Here is a 13,483-nt window from a genome sequence, read left to right on the forward strand (position 1 = left end):
ATGTTGAAAAGCGCGAGGTCTTAGACTGGCCCCAGTTGTTCTAAAGGGGGATAACGCTATCCACAGAATAAATCGCTATCCAGTGGTGGATGAGAGTTACCAAAACAAACCACGCTATCCGCTGGATTTATCCAGTGGATAGCGTTATCCATCTTTCGAATAACCCGGCCTGGACCGGAGCATCTCCGGTTTCTATAGGACCCGGCCCCTATAGTATTAACGACTAGAAGGATTTATATTCCCCCTCCCCGGGTGGAATGTTAGTCCATCGCAGGGATAACCCCAACATTAAATTCACCGGTACCCATTTATACACCTGGGTGCAGAGAGGCAATGCGGGAGTAAAGTAACTTGTCCAGGACCTCTTTTAGCTTTCACTACACAACACTGAACATATATATACTACCAACAGGTGCCGGGGGGGAAAGGGGTGGGTGGAAAGTAAAGATGAAGCAATGAACGGCAGACTGAATCCCTGTCTAAAACATTACAACCTCATCTTTGGAGGAAACTCACTACAGCTCACATGATGACTACTTACAGACAAAAGGTAAGACTGCTCTTCGTGTTTGGTGCCCTCGATCGATAGTCTGATCTGGATTGCACACAAACCGGTCAGTTTTATTTGCACAGTTACGTTAAAAAAATCTTTAATCTAATCAAAAACTGGCGTGTTCTCTCGTACAACTACGTCGTTACAGCATTAAGTAAACAGCATTGTCTATTATCACTTTGTTTTCCTGTTTAAGATATTCACCTCATCTGTGTCTTGCATAAGTTACGTTGTTTTACAAAAGCTGACTGACATGGAGCGGAACAGTAAAACTAAGTTTGTCATGAAACCTCAACCCAGCTCCATTTCAGTCCAAAACGTTGCAACCTTCCGCCCTTCGTAACTGGCCGTAATCGGATCTATTACCAACTAGCAATATATTGGCCTTCCTGTCTCTTTACACATAGCTAATAATTCTGACAGAATTGTCTCCATGTTTGATTTGGACATCAAAAACAAACTAAGCTTTCTGTTCGATCAAACATTCTTTTGTGCTCTTGGTTACCGCTTGTGACATGTTTTCAGTTCAGTTTAGCATTCTACATCGAAGCCTTCGACTCCACAATCCTCCATTCCTCGGAGTTTTGATGACGGTTTAAATCGCACCAATGATATGAAGACATTTCAGTGACTACAGGGCTACACTAGGTATCTGTGGGCATACCATCTAAAGACTGAAAGGAACAGATCGAGTTGACGACTCCAGAATCTTGACGACGTCTAAACGTTTGCTGGAGGTTAAGGCAAAAGGTTTTCAGTTTTTCCCCTTATGGAGAATAGTGATTGCGCATTTAATCCCTCGAAACCTCGCCACGAGGGAGGAAACTCGGATAACGACAAAGGTAACTCTAAGGATCACGCGAGAACTGTTGAAATGCTTCGTAAACTTGAAAAGCTGGAAGAAAAAGCATCGAACAACAACACGTTGGTGGCTGCAGATTTACCGATAAGGAAAAGCGCATCTTTCCAGAACATCACCGAAATATCAGGGGATTGTCCAGTTGATCTAGGAAGAAGAGGTTCAGACCCACGCTCCATGCCAAGCGCACCCAGGGGACAGAAGGGAGCTACCGGGGGAAGACGGCAGAAGCCCTGGGAACTACGCAGGTCTTCGACTCCCGTTCCTGGAGCTCTGGACGTGAGCTCAATTCTTCGTAAGGCTCGAGGGAGGTTTTCTCCCGTGGTTGGGCATACGATTGTTAAAGAAAAAGAAGAATCGGATGAGTGATTTATACACGCTGCAGATGTAGAATGGAGAAGAATTTTGTTTATTTAGGTTATCATTTTTGTGTAATTTGCATGGTTAGAAGTACAAATAATCTCCATGGCCAGAAGTTGAGAGCGGTTTATCATTGCAATCAGGAGCCATGTTGCAATCCATTATTTCTAGTCGGTAACAATTAAAATACATTTTATTTCCTTATATTATCAGGTTGCCTGCCAGTAAAGGCAATATTTGACTGGTTTGGTATGCTGTATTGAAGTTGCTTTGAGCTACGCTGAACCAGCTGAACTGAACGTAAATGCGAGGATTTAATCTGATGAACAACGTTATCCCTCGAATAATAACATATTGCGTGGATTTAACTATTAACTAAGGACCCATTCACACTACGCTGGAGGAATTTGAAAACGGAGGTTTCACTCTGAAAACCCATTAAATGCTTTCCATCCACACTAAGTCGGAGGAATTTGAAAACGCAACAATCACCAGTCATTTTGTGTTTGGGGAAAATTCGAGAAGGTAAATCACATGATTATCGCGACGTTACGTTTTCGAAAGGCTCCGTTCTCAAAAAATTTTCCGTCCAAACGAAAACGAAAAGCCGGCGTTTTCAAATTCTGCAGGTTTGAAAAGCGTGTTCAAAAAGCTCCGTTTTCGTGCGTATTAGTGTGGACGGGAGGCCTACCGGCGTAGTGCGGACGGTGCCTGAACCTTGCCCCAGCAGAATTTTTAAAAGCCAAGTTGTTAACGTTTTGACACATATTGCGATAACAGGATTAAATCTCCGTCATTAGACTTCTGGCCTCAATGCGTGTGATTTCATCGTCATCTGGAATGATCAGAACACCCCTGACCCAACTTTCTACCCGGGGTCTTCTTTACTTTTCAAAATGACGAGCCGTCATTTTGAAAATCCTCGAGGAGAAGGGCCTGGGGACGAGGTTGCACATGATGTTGACCAGGCTCATTCCCAGGGCTCTCCCTAGAGACGAAAAGAAGAGAGACTCTGGGAACAAGGTTGGGCGTATCACTTTTGGACGCCCACTGAGCCGGAGACGCCGTGTCTTGTCTCTCGGCGTATTATCCTACCAGCGGGCTAGCGTTTGGGATCACACAAACGTTTGAGGAAGCTACTGTAACCTCAGCCGACGTGCGAAGCGAGAAACTGTGAAACCTTTCCGGTCTTATACGGGCTCATTCCCTCTCGCCACCTCGCCACGTGAGCCCGCTCGCAGGCTTTCCTCATATCGCCAACCATGTGAGCATGCGCGCGATTTGCGCGCATATATGTCATGCACTATCCTCGACCAGAGTGTTGGTTACTTGCAGTTTTACTCTCTCTCCCCTCCCATCTACCCCGGCCTAGTAGTTATTGGTAACTTTTACAACTACTTTTGCATGGGGCTAATTTTTTTGTGTCACCAAAATCGTCATGTACCACTCAATTTCATATAACGCACTCTGTGTGTTGAAAACACTGACAATTACGACTCCAATACCGCTCGACTCCAATGGACCACTCTAATGTGAATATTCATTCAGCAGCCTTGCGCGCCGAGGTACATTTGGTTATTTTCGTATTTGACACAGACACTGGCATGTTAAAGTAATAGTCGCTATTGAGCAAGTACTCATTTGGTATTTGGATTACGAGCAATCCGGTAGCACAAATGCCGAGCGTTTGCAGTGTATATATAAAACTGAAACAAGAACAATCAGCCAAAAGGATATGGGATAAGAGTTTGACTCGCGCCTTTTTAGACGACAAATCATTATATATCATAATCAGAAACAAAGCTACAACTGGCTCTTGGCGGGTTGTTTATCTTATATCATGCAACAACGACCAAGCAATTAAATAAAGCGGCAAATAATCTTGGGAGAAGAAAAAGGTGCCCACAAAAGAGCAAAGCAGAAGCAAAGATGTTTTTACGTCTTTGACGCAGTCAAGCCTTCACATACCTCAAAGACAATTTGAGAAGCTGTATCAAAATGGCCCCTAAATTGGATTTTCCTAAATTGAAACTCGAAAAACGTCTGTGATTCTACTCGATAACTAATCTTTTTCATCCTCAACGGACATACTGTATAAGTAGTATTCTACTTTATCTGTGACTTTGCACTGTAGGTTGCTATCATCAGCCTGGTTTAAGGGATTACCAGATTGATCCATTATGGGACTCACGTTAAACAACTCTCGCACACACTCGTTTGGTGTTTTACGCGTGCGCACTGGTTGCACCAACATTGGACTGTGTGTGTGATCAATCCGCGGCAATCTGTCCGATTGTTCAGCGGGTTTTACTGTTGAGCATGCGTCAGTGGAAGGAGACTTGGAGAGCGGTGAAAGAGTCAAAGGAAGTGAAAACTTGGTGAGTGGCTCATCTGAATCGGCTTTCATAACTAGACACGATTTCACCCGTGATATACCTCCCTGGGATTGATTTAGGCTGTGGCAGTTTCCTGACTCGAAATGTCTCCGTGGGATAATAGGGCTAACCAGAGCTTCCGCGGGAGAATCCGACAGAGCTCGTCCTCTGATGTTCAGGGGGCTTGACTTCTGATCTCCAGTGGGGAGTGGACTCGAGAAGTTACGCTGGATTCTGCGCACTCCTGACCGCAGTGATTGCTCATATATTGCGTTGTCATCCACACTCTTCTGAGGTATTAATCGAGAGAGGAATGGGGACAGTGGCCGAGGATCCACGCCTCTGACGTCTTTATTTGACCCAGACCTCCGCAGATCAGCTGAAAGTAAAATGTAGATGATATTTACTAGAGCAATTAAGTGCTTTATAAACCAAAAATATATTTCAGACTTGCGTCACGTCCTCGTCTAATCCACGCTTAGGATTATAAGTATTACACAATGTCGCAGTAACTAAATCCTCTTTCCTGGAACGGAAATTTCACTTCAAACGTGGGGATTATTTGTATAACCGTTTTTACAACCAAACCTTACCCATCTTCTTTATAAATCATTCCTCAATTTTTCATCTCCTTGTTTCATTCAAATAAGGCAACTTTGACAAATGAGTTGGTTTAAGGCTTACAAAGACTTAACGAACGGAGAAACAATAGTCTGGTTGAATAATTATGAAAAAAAAAAGATTGCAAGACTAGCGTAGAATCAACACTAGAATATGCTAGAAAGTCTGATGCTAAAGTAACGAATAAAGTTCAATTACCTCTCTCGGATTTTCAGAAGCATAACAAACAAGGAACTTAATTATACACAAGAAATTATAATCAATTAAGGTCATTAGCGCAAAAGTGGTTTAAGCTCATTGAATAGGGTTCGTTTATCATCGAATACATAAATATTGTTAGGGTCATTCGGACGTTAAACGTATTTGGAAAACTTTTAAAGTCGTTCGAATTAGGTTTCAATCTGCAGCATAGAGCGGTTTTCAATTGAGTGTCGTAAAACCAAAACCAAACCAGTTAAAGCGGTTTCAGTTGAGTGTTGAAAGTAATCACGCAATTACTTTGGTTTTGGTTTTGGTTTTACTACGATTTCAGATTGGCTGAGTAGTCTAATTGGTAAGTAATTGGTTTGGTTTTGGTTTTACAACACGCAGTTGAAAACCGCTCTAAACCAAAACCAAAACCAAAACCAAAACCAAGTAATTGCTTGATTACTTTCGACATTCAATTGAAAACTGCACTCTAAGACTATAAATTGTTGTAACTAAGGTAGAAAGTCTCGATGGATATGTTTCCATGAACTCACTTTTCACGGTGTCGGCAACACGAATTTTATGCAAACATTGGTTGGCCTTTCAAAAGGGTTCAGGAAGCGCTTATTTCAGGACTAAATGCTAATAAAGACCAATAAAACATCTTACCTATAGCTGATAACTTCTCATGCTTAGAGACTTTTCCTTCCTTTGTGATTTTCCCCTCAAAAACTGTTGGAAGAGCGAGATGTTCAATGCTTCCGAATCCTGTTCGTTCGTTCTTTGTTTCGGATAAAGATGGTCTCGTCAGTACGTTTGCTGAATTAGTTTCAATCTCTTTCCGCGCATCGTTCGAGCGTTTTTTCTCGTCGCCAATTTGTACGTAGTTAGTAGAATTTAGCTCCATTGCAAGTTGAGTTCTGAAAGAACTGTTGCAGTGAAGGCCGCTGTAGCTTATCAAGGAGGAATGCATGAAGGTTCAGTAATCCGAACTAGCATTGAAAACTTCAACAAACTTGGCATTTGTTTGGTTTTGTGTATTGGCGTGACTGATCCGGTAAAAAAATCCACTCTTGTAAAAAGTTCCACTTGACATTAACTTTGCCAAAGTGAAGCTCGCATTTTCTTGAAAAGTTTGCGAAATGCAGTCCAGTTTTAGTTATCATGAGGTCTGTAGCTAGACAAGCTCTTTCAACATCACGGCCATTTTTGCATTAACTTCAAAGTAAACCAAGGAATTAGTCTTTCTTTGTTCCAGTTCACAGAAGAGCTGTTCTTTTCAACTTAGCAACTATTCAAACTCTCAAAAGGCGACCTTCCGGCCAATGACAAGGGTATTTGGAAGGCGAGAGGATAAAGTCAAACAAAGAATCTGACGAGCAGTTTTGTCTGTCTATCAGTGACGTCTTGAAAGCAAAAACGCAAAACTTGGCTGGCGTGAAGCAGAGACGGCAAAGTAAATAGCAACTGACTCACGTACACGGCAAATAATTCACACCTTCACTGAGAAAAAAACAAAAATCTATCGATGATAAAAGAGTTAGGTAATTGCAGCTTTTGTCCAAAGTGCAATTCACTTTACAGTCAAAGACAAAGAATTGCACTTTATGATTCAGTGCCATTCTCGACTACGGTGATTGTATACTTCTTCAAACATTGCGTGTGAACAAATCTGCATACAAAACACGCCAAAAGAGAGAAGTAACAATAATTACCGTACTGTAATACGATTTGTAAAGGCTTAAGTGGTCAACAGAATACCGTTTTTTCATTGGTTGAAACAAAATTGCCTCAGCTCTTACGTAGAAATGCAGGGCTTGGAAATGTGCGGTTAATAATGTTACGGAACTTTATTTGAACAATTTGACAGACACTATGAAAAACTAAGTCGCTTTTATCCAAAGACAGAGTTTCATTTAAAACTGTGATGACAAATTTTTCAGATTCTTATAAAAGAATTAAGGAGAAAGATGATTAAGTTTACGAACTAATGACTTAAACAAAAGCTTCCCAGTTGAGCTTGTTAAAAATTCCTCTTCACAAATACAAGCATTGTAATGTACAGCCAACTCCTTGACATGCAGAGTAACATCAAATAAGATAAAAGCTATAAAATGCTATTAAATAATTTTAAGTTATTCTTGTCACGTCGCGTAATCTCAATTTTTCAAAGAATTAGTACCCAGTTTCCCGTGGCATGGGATCGAGGCGCAGTGACAAGATCGCGTGGTTTAGGTCCACACTTCGCCGAAGAAATTTGAAAACGCAGCTTTATTTCTACGGTTAGGCCTACCGTCCACGCTAATCCGTTGCGAAAACGAAGCATTTTGAAAACGCTCTTCAAACCGGAGGAATTTTGAAAACGCCGGCTTTGCGTTTTGGTGTGGACGGAAAACATTTTGAAAACGGAGCTTTTCGAAAACAATGACGTCAGAATACTATAATCATGTGATTTCCCTGACCAAGTTTCCTCAAACACAAATCCAAAATGACCGCTGGTTGTTGCGTTTTCAAATTCCTCAGGCGTAGTATGGCGGAAAACATTTGATGCGTTTTCAGAGTGAAACCTCCGTTTTCAAATTTCTCCGGCGTGTGTGGACAGAGCCTTAGGAGTGTTCGTAAGACCAGAGGATTCTTCAGGCGCGGTTTAAATTAATGCTTTGGGTTTAAACAATAAAATACATTACAAGTTTTTTATGCAATGCATTTAGCTTTTTAGGTGTGACATCACGTGATAAAATGAGAAATTAAGTAGTTGAAAACGGTAGTACTTGGATAAAAGACCGATATTTGCTTTTGTTATAACTACACTCTGAAAACAGCTTAGCAGAAGGCTTTCGCACGTGCAGGAAAACGTGGGTTGTCATAAAACACATTAAATTCTAAAAAAATGCTTCGTCATAGTCATTAACAACCAGCAATAATAAAAGAGCAAGGCTATGCTCTTTTCTTTTCTTTTGAGTTGTACAACAGTTCTGGTAACTCTAAAATGTTTATAAAAATATTGAACTTAGCGTTTGTCTGCAGCTGGCTACAATCTTCGGAGAGATTAAAATGAATGATAAAGAATGGTGAACAATGTAAAAATCCAAGAGGCATGCATAAATTAAGTGTGATATAAGGCCTGGAGCCAAAGATTTTAACCTCAATTTTTGTATCTTTGTTATCGTTTACTAAGCCATTAATCAGGTTAGAAACACTTTGAAGTCCTAGCACACCGGGCAAAGATCTTTAATATGGGCAATATTTCCCAAGTCCCGTCCTGACAAATAGCCAGTATGAACATTGTTAAGCATTTAGAACACTGATTCTTGCTCATAACTTAAAAGACTTCCAAACCTCTAGCGTATTTTGTTCCTGAAGAGGTCAAATTTTCGCGCGAGAAATGAAGAGAATTGTTTTGAAAAATGTCTGTTAAGTCTTATTGCTTGCATTAATTTAATATACCGATTTCTGAACAGAAAAGAATGAAACCTCCTACAGCAATTTCCTCTTTGTTTTGTACTCCGATAAAGATCAGAACACGCCATTCCGTTTACTCAAAGCTCGTGTGGAGCTGCGGGTTCTCTCTTTGCTGATTCAGGAACTAAATGCCTTACTTTTTACTTATTTTTATGAGAATATCAGAATACAGAAACTTGGTTTATTCCTCAATATTTAAAAGCGACGGCAGAAGTTAAGGCACCTACCAGCCGTGTCCTAAATAATGCATTTTTAATTCTGACCTTCACTGATCGCAGTTCGATATTTAATTGTTGCACCTCCTATAGTCCACTACAAAAGCTTTTGCGCAACCGGATAAAGGAAGAAAAGAATTCGCTTGGTCACTTTGGAATTGTGACGTAAACTATTAACGTTTTCAACTGATTAAAACACAACAGGTGAAAGCGAGTTTATTGTTTACAAGAAAAAAGCATCTAAAGTAATTAGTCCCTCGGGCGCACACGATCACTATGGCCTTTCACTTCAATTGTGTTCCAGCTCGCTTCATGCAAATACAACATTTTGGATGTCGAGACAAAAAGAACACTTAAAAATTTCAATCCGCGCACGGTCCATTACAGATTAACATGTTAAATTGCGCATTAGAGCGACAGGTTGAAATAGATGGAGCGATAAATGCACATCGATAAGCTTTCCCCTGCCATTAGGTTAGGGTTAGAGTTTGCGCAACATGGAAAGCATGAAAATTGCCACTCATGGAAAAGTAAGCTTTCGCGAGTTGAATCTCACTCAAGGAAGCAACAATGTCCGCTGGCTAAACGAAAGAGAAGATAGAATTCTACAAACGTCTTTGAATTCCTTGGAAAGAGCTCGGCAGAAAACCCTTTACCGACTGCAACATGAAGTGAAAGGATTACACCATACGCTCAGAGAACATGTTACAATTCGCTCACCGCAACTTTCAAAGATTTCGCATTTTCCAGACAATGCACTGGATATTAACCCCGAGACAAAAAGATCAGCGACGCTACATACAGGGACTTCTAAAGTCCCTTTGCGCGATGAAAATTCAGGGGGTCAACTGGTAGATGCCGTGGGAAGAAGCTTGTTTGAAGACCTAGAAGATTCGACTTTAGAGCACATCGCCTTGGAAGGTTAGCCTAACTGTTTTGTGTTTAGTTTTTAATAAGATATCAATATTCTCGCATTAGTAATCCTTTTATGCCGATGGCTTCAAGTAGTAACTAGAAGCCAACAGTTGGTAAATATTTTCAAGGAAGTATTGAAATAGCTATAGTTGATTAAACAGCTGCAATTCAAGTGTGTAAAACTGGCACTGCGCGATGTTAGTCCGACGATAGTAAGTACTTATTTACTGAGTTTTAGGTCGGGCAGGAAGATTTGGTTTAGCTGTAAATAACTTAATAACCAAATACCGCAGGACCCTTGAAAACAAGTTATCGTGAGCCACAAACTTCCGCACAGCTCGACGAGTCGGTCGATAAGTGATTTATCGAGAGGCACTTTTCTTAGGGCCATGAGCTTCAATAAAAAATTATGAAAATACTTCAGGTATAGTAAAAATATGTCGACTTAAGCTCACTGAACGAGTAGCTTACGAGATATCAAATCGGGTGGCTCCGATACATGGCGTATTGACCTGTTATTGATGTTAAATAGAAGGAGCGGAAAGGGCAGTGTAATACTTTTATTCAGAAGAAAATGTTCCTCAGTCTAGACAATTTAAAGTCAATATTGACTAGCGAAAAAGTTAAGTTTCTTAGTTCCGTTTTCCAATAGGTTTATAAAAACCGCAAAAACGACCTTTGACGCAGTTTTTAAAAATGTCAATATCAACATAACAGTCCATAACAATGATTTGCATTGTAAATAAACATCAATTTAAAAAACCACTGCATCATCGGCAAATGATATTGACCTCCATAAGAACACTCAACTAAATATAAACAACAGAGCTGAAACAATGCCGTCTATATCGCCAAATGTTAAAACCGAAAAAAGTCATCAGAAAAAGGGGAGAAAATTTCTAAAAGATTCTGCAAGGAGCTAGTTCCCAGGCTCTTTCCATGAATGTCCTTAAAGAGAAATAAAATTCCTTTTCGGTTCGATGGCCAATCTATAAAATCTGTGCAGGTTAGAGTTAATGAATCCCAGATAATTCCCCAGTAGCATTCGCAACTTTATGTCGATATGGTTTACAATGAGCGGCTCTTGCTTTTTTGTAAAATCTTGACTGAAAAACAAGCTGACGTACGCTCCGATGCGATGGTTTGTAATTTGAGAGCAGAAAATGGCAATGCATGAGGAACAAGGAACAAAAGACTTCTTGTCAAATGATCGTTAATACAGGCAATTACTGACGCTTATAGTGGTAATTTGTTTCTATTAATTTCATAGCTTTGACAGGGGTATTTCGAGTGTATGATGTGTTTCGGTTATGCACAAGTTATTTTTGACATTTTGGCTGTTTTTCACTTTTCCCTCCCTACCTCAGTGAGAGATCAGTTCGTCGAGATTGCTTGTTTAAGAACACAATGCTTAGTCGAGGTTCAGATTGTTAAAAAGTCCACAACATTATCAAATTTCAAAGAAAGTACCATAAATGTTCAAATGAGACCTCCCGAATGTATAAAGCCCCTTTCTTCGAAAATAAACTTTCAAATTTAGGACTCAGAAATGCTTTTTGATTACAAGCGCCTTTGAAGTCAATGGGTTTGTAATAGAATTGTGTGCTTTAAGAAAAGCATGATTATTTGTCATCATGATTAACTTGTATTAATAGATCTGTAGTCCTGTCTGCCTGCCCTTTTAACCCTCTAGTCATTTGAGATAGCCAGGCCCCTGCCTCTATTACGTAATATATAATTTTGTAAAATATTTTTTGTGAGACTAAGAGGAAATAAGGCTTTTTGATATTGATTAAGCCCCCTACTGTAAGGGGTAGAGTCTGTTTTGGTCTTTTACGTTGTTTTGATCAGTTACGCCAGATACACTTCAAAGATTTCCTTGTTTATATCGTTCTTTAGATAGTCTTTATACTTAGAATATCATTATATGCCCTACAAATCAAGTTTAACGAGGCAAAATTCCTTTTCTAAACCAATCCCGACCATGTATCCCTCCCAACAGCTAACCCAGTCTCAACAAAAACAAGTTTTAAGCAAAAATGAGCGCCGTCGGCAAGGGCTTATTTTCTGAATTTTGCAAGCAATGCAAGGTAGAATATACAGTTTCGAAATAACTCTTGACGGTTTTCCGATAGCTTAAACTCTTGTATCATAAAACGCGGACACTCGAAGTAAATAAGCAATGTAATAAAATATTTTCATCTTATGCTGGTCTGCAAGAAAACAGTTATCTAAGGCCCCGCCTACACTAACGCCGGAGGAGTTTGAAAACAGAAATTTCACTCTGAAAACGCATCAAATGTTTTCCGTCCACACCACGTCGGAGAAATTTAAAAAACGCAGAATTCACCGGTCGTTTTGGATTGGCGTTTGAGGAAAACTAGGTCAGGAAAATCACATGATTATCGCGACACCATCGTTTTCGAAAAGCTCCAATGTTTTCCACCCATACGAAAACGAAAAGCCGGCGCCGGTTTCAAATTCCTCCAGTTTGAAGAGCGTTTTCGAAGAGCTCCGTTTTCGTGACGGATTAGTCTGGACGGTAGGCCTAACTGTTGAAATAGAGGATAAAGTTCCGTTTTCAAATTCATCCGGCCTACGTTGGACGCTGCCTAAACTGCAACTCAACTCATTAATTTCATGACTGACAAATATTTTCTTTCTGTACTATCAAACATTTTAAACATTCTTGGAAATAAGAAGAAGAATGTTACGTTGATCCACCACCAACTTCTCATAAAAAAATAATAAGTAAAATGTTTCAGGATCGGTAATGGGAATTGATAACTTGAGCAAATAATAACTCACTTTGTTTTCAGCTGTTAGAAGACACGCCCCTTTAGTCTTCGTTCTACGCATGATCTAACTATACACGCTATCTTTTCGTTGTAGAATCCAGCAGCTTCAACGAGAACCTGTCAGAAAGAAAGACTAGCAACCAGGACGAAAGTGTTTGGACAAGAAAACTTTCCTCAGGCAACAAAGCTGCCCTTAAACGACCACTTACAAAGCAGCCGTCCAACTCATCCGACCACTCTTCGTCTTCGGCGACATTGTCGGTGCCTCGTCGTAAGATTTCCGTCACCGATCCGCCGACAATGAAAGAACTTAGTCCCCGTTTGCGTAAGACGTACAGCCAAAGCTCCTTGCAAGTTAACAGTCAGGCCCCTTTGAACCGTTCCAAGGCGAGATCAACTGAAATGATTAACATCGTGCCTGCAAACCCTGGTGGAAATGTTCCGTTGAGAAAGCTCTCGGGCGAATCCATCAATCGTGTGGCAAGCCCTTTGTTCCACAGAAGAAAATTATCTCAACATCACCCACAGTCTCTTTCGTCGTCCCCTCCCAGACCGATCAGGAAAATATCGTGTCCATCAAAGATGCAGCATCAGCTCAGAGTTCACCAAGAGGAAGTCATACCGCTCCAATTGTCACGTGACAATACCGAAAGTACGTCACGCGCTCTTGCAACCATGGGAACCGACCTTCCTAAACTGAGTGTGTCACATGGAGTAGAGAAAGGGCCTCAAATTAACGAGGGTAAATGTCCTTCGGGCTGTGTAAGCCTCTTGGGACTTAATGCTGAAAGCATGGACTGTACTCTTCAAGAAAAAGTCAACAACTTTCTCAGGAGTTTGGAGAGCACTGATGTCGCTCATGAACCGACAGAAGAAACCAGCTCCAAATAGAACTGACAAATTGTGCAGTAATGCTAAGAGCAGCAGTATTTTGTGAAGAGTTATACCGATATTTATAACCATTCAAGGATAAAATAGTTGTCCGAAAACGAAATAAATAGAAACTGCATCATAATGATATAATATCTGACATATTTTTGATGTTTAGTTTTCAGCCAAGAACTATAAATAAATTTGCGGTAATGTTTTGATATAAATGTAAAGAAAAAAAAAATATCATCATAAGGAAACGAAAT

At 40.3% G+C, this 13,483-nt stretch overlaps 2 protein-coding genes across 2 annotated transcripts; one reads left to right on the forward strand and one right to left on the reverse strand.

Annotated features, from left to right (window-relative positions):
• Nucleotides 1-3,374: 3,374 nt before the first annotated feature.
• On the reverse strand, nt 3,375-6,555 carry LOC145481905 (uncharacterized). The gene is made up of 2 exons (XM_081460470.1): nt 5,627-6,555; nt 3,375-4,526 (listed from the first exon to the last, which is right to left on the reverse strand). The coding sequence occupies exons 1-2, from the start codon at nt 5,928-5,930 to the stop codon at nt 3,835-3,837; spliced, it is 996 nt and encodes a 331-aa protein (XP_081316596.1). The 5' UTR covers nt 5,931-6,555; the 3' UTR covers nt 3,375-3,834.
• A 2,562-nt stretch (nt 6,556-9,117) lies between these two features.
• On the forward strand, nt 9,118-13,420 carry LOC145481912 (uncharacterized). The gene is made up of 2 exons (XM_081460476.1): nt 9,118-9,555; nt 12,442-13,420. Exons 1-2 carry the CDS (start codon nt 9,132-9,134, stop codon nt 13,236-13,238), a joined length of 1,221 nt encoding a protein of 406 aa, XP_081316602.1. The 5' UTR covers nt 9,118-9,131; the 3' UTR covers nt 13,239-13,420.
• The last annotated feature ends 63 nt before the right edge of the window (nt 13,421-13,483 follow it).

This window comes from Orbicella franksi, chromosome 3 (assembly GCF_964199315.1).
Source record: "Orbicella franksi chromosome 3, jaOrbFran1.1, whole genome shotgun sequence".
Classification (NCBI taxonomy): domain Eukaryota; kingdom Metazoa; phylum Cnidaria; class Anthozoa; order Scleractinia; family Merulinidae; genus Orbicella; species Orbicella franksi.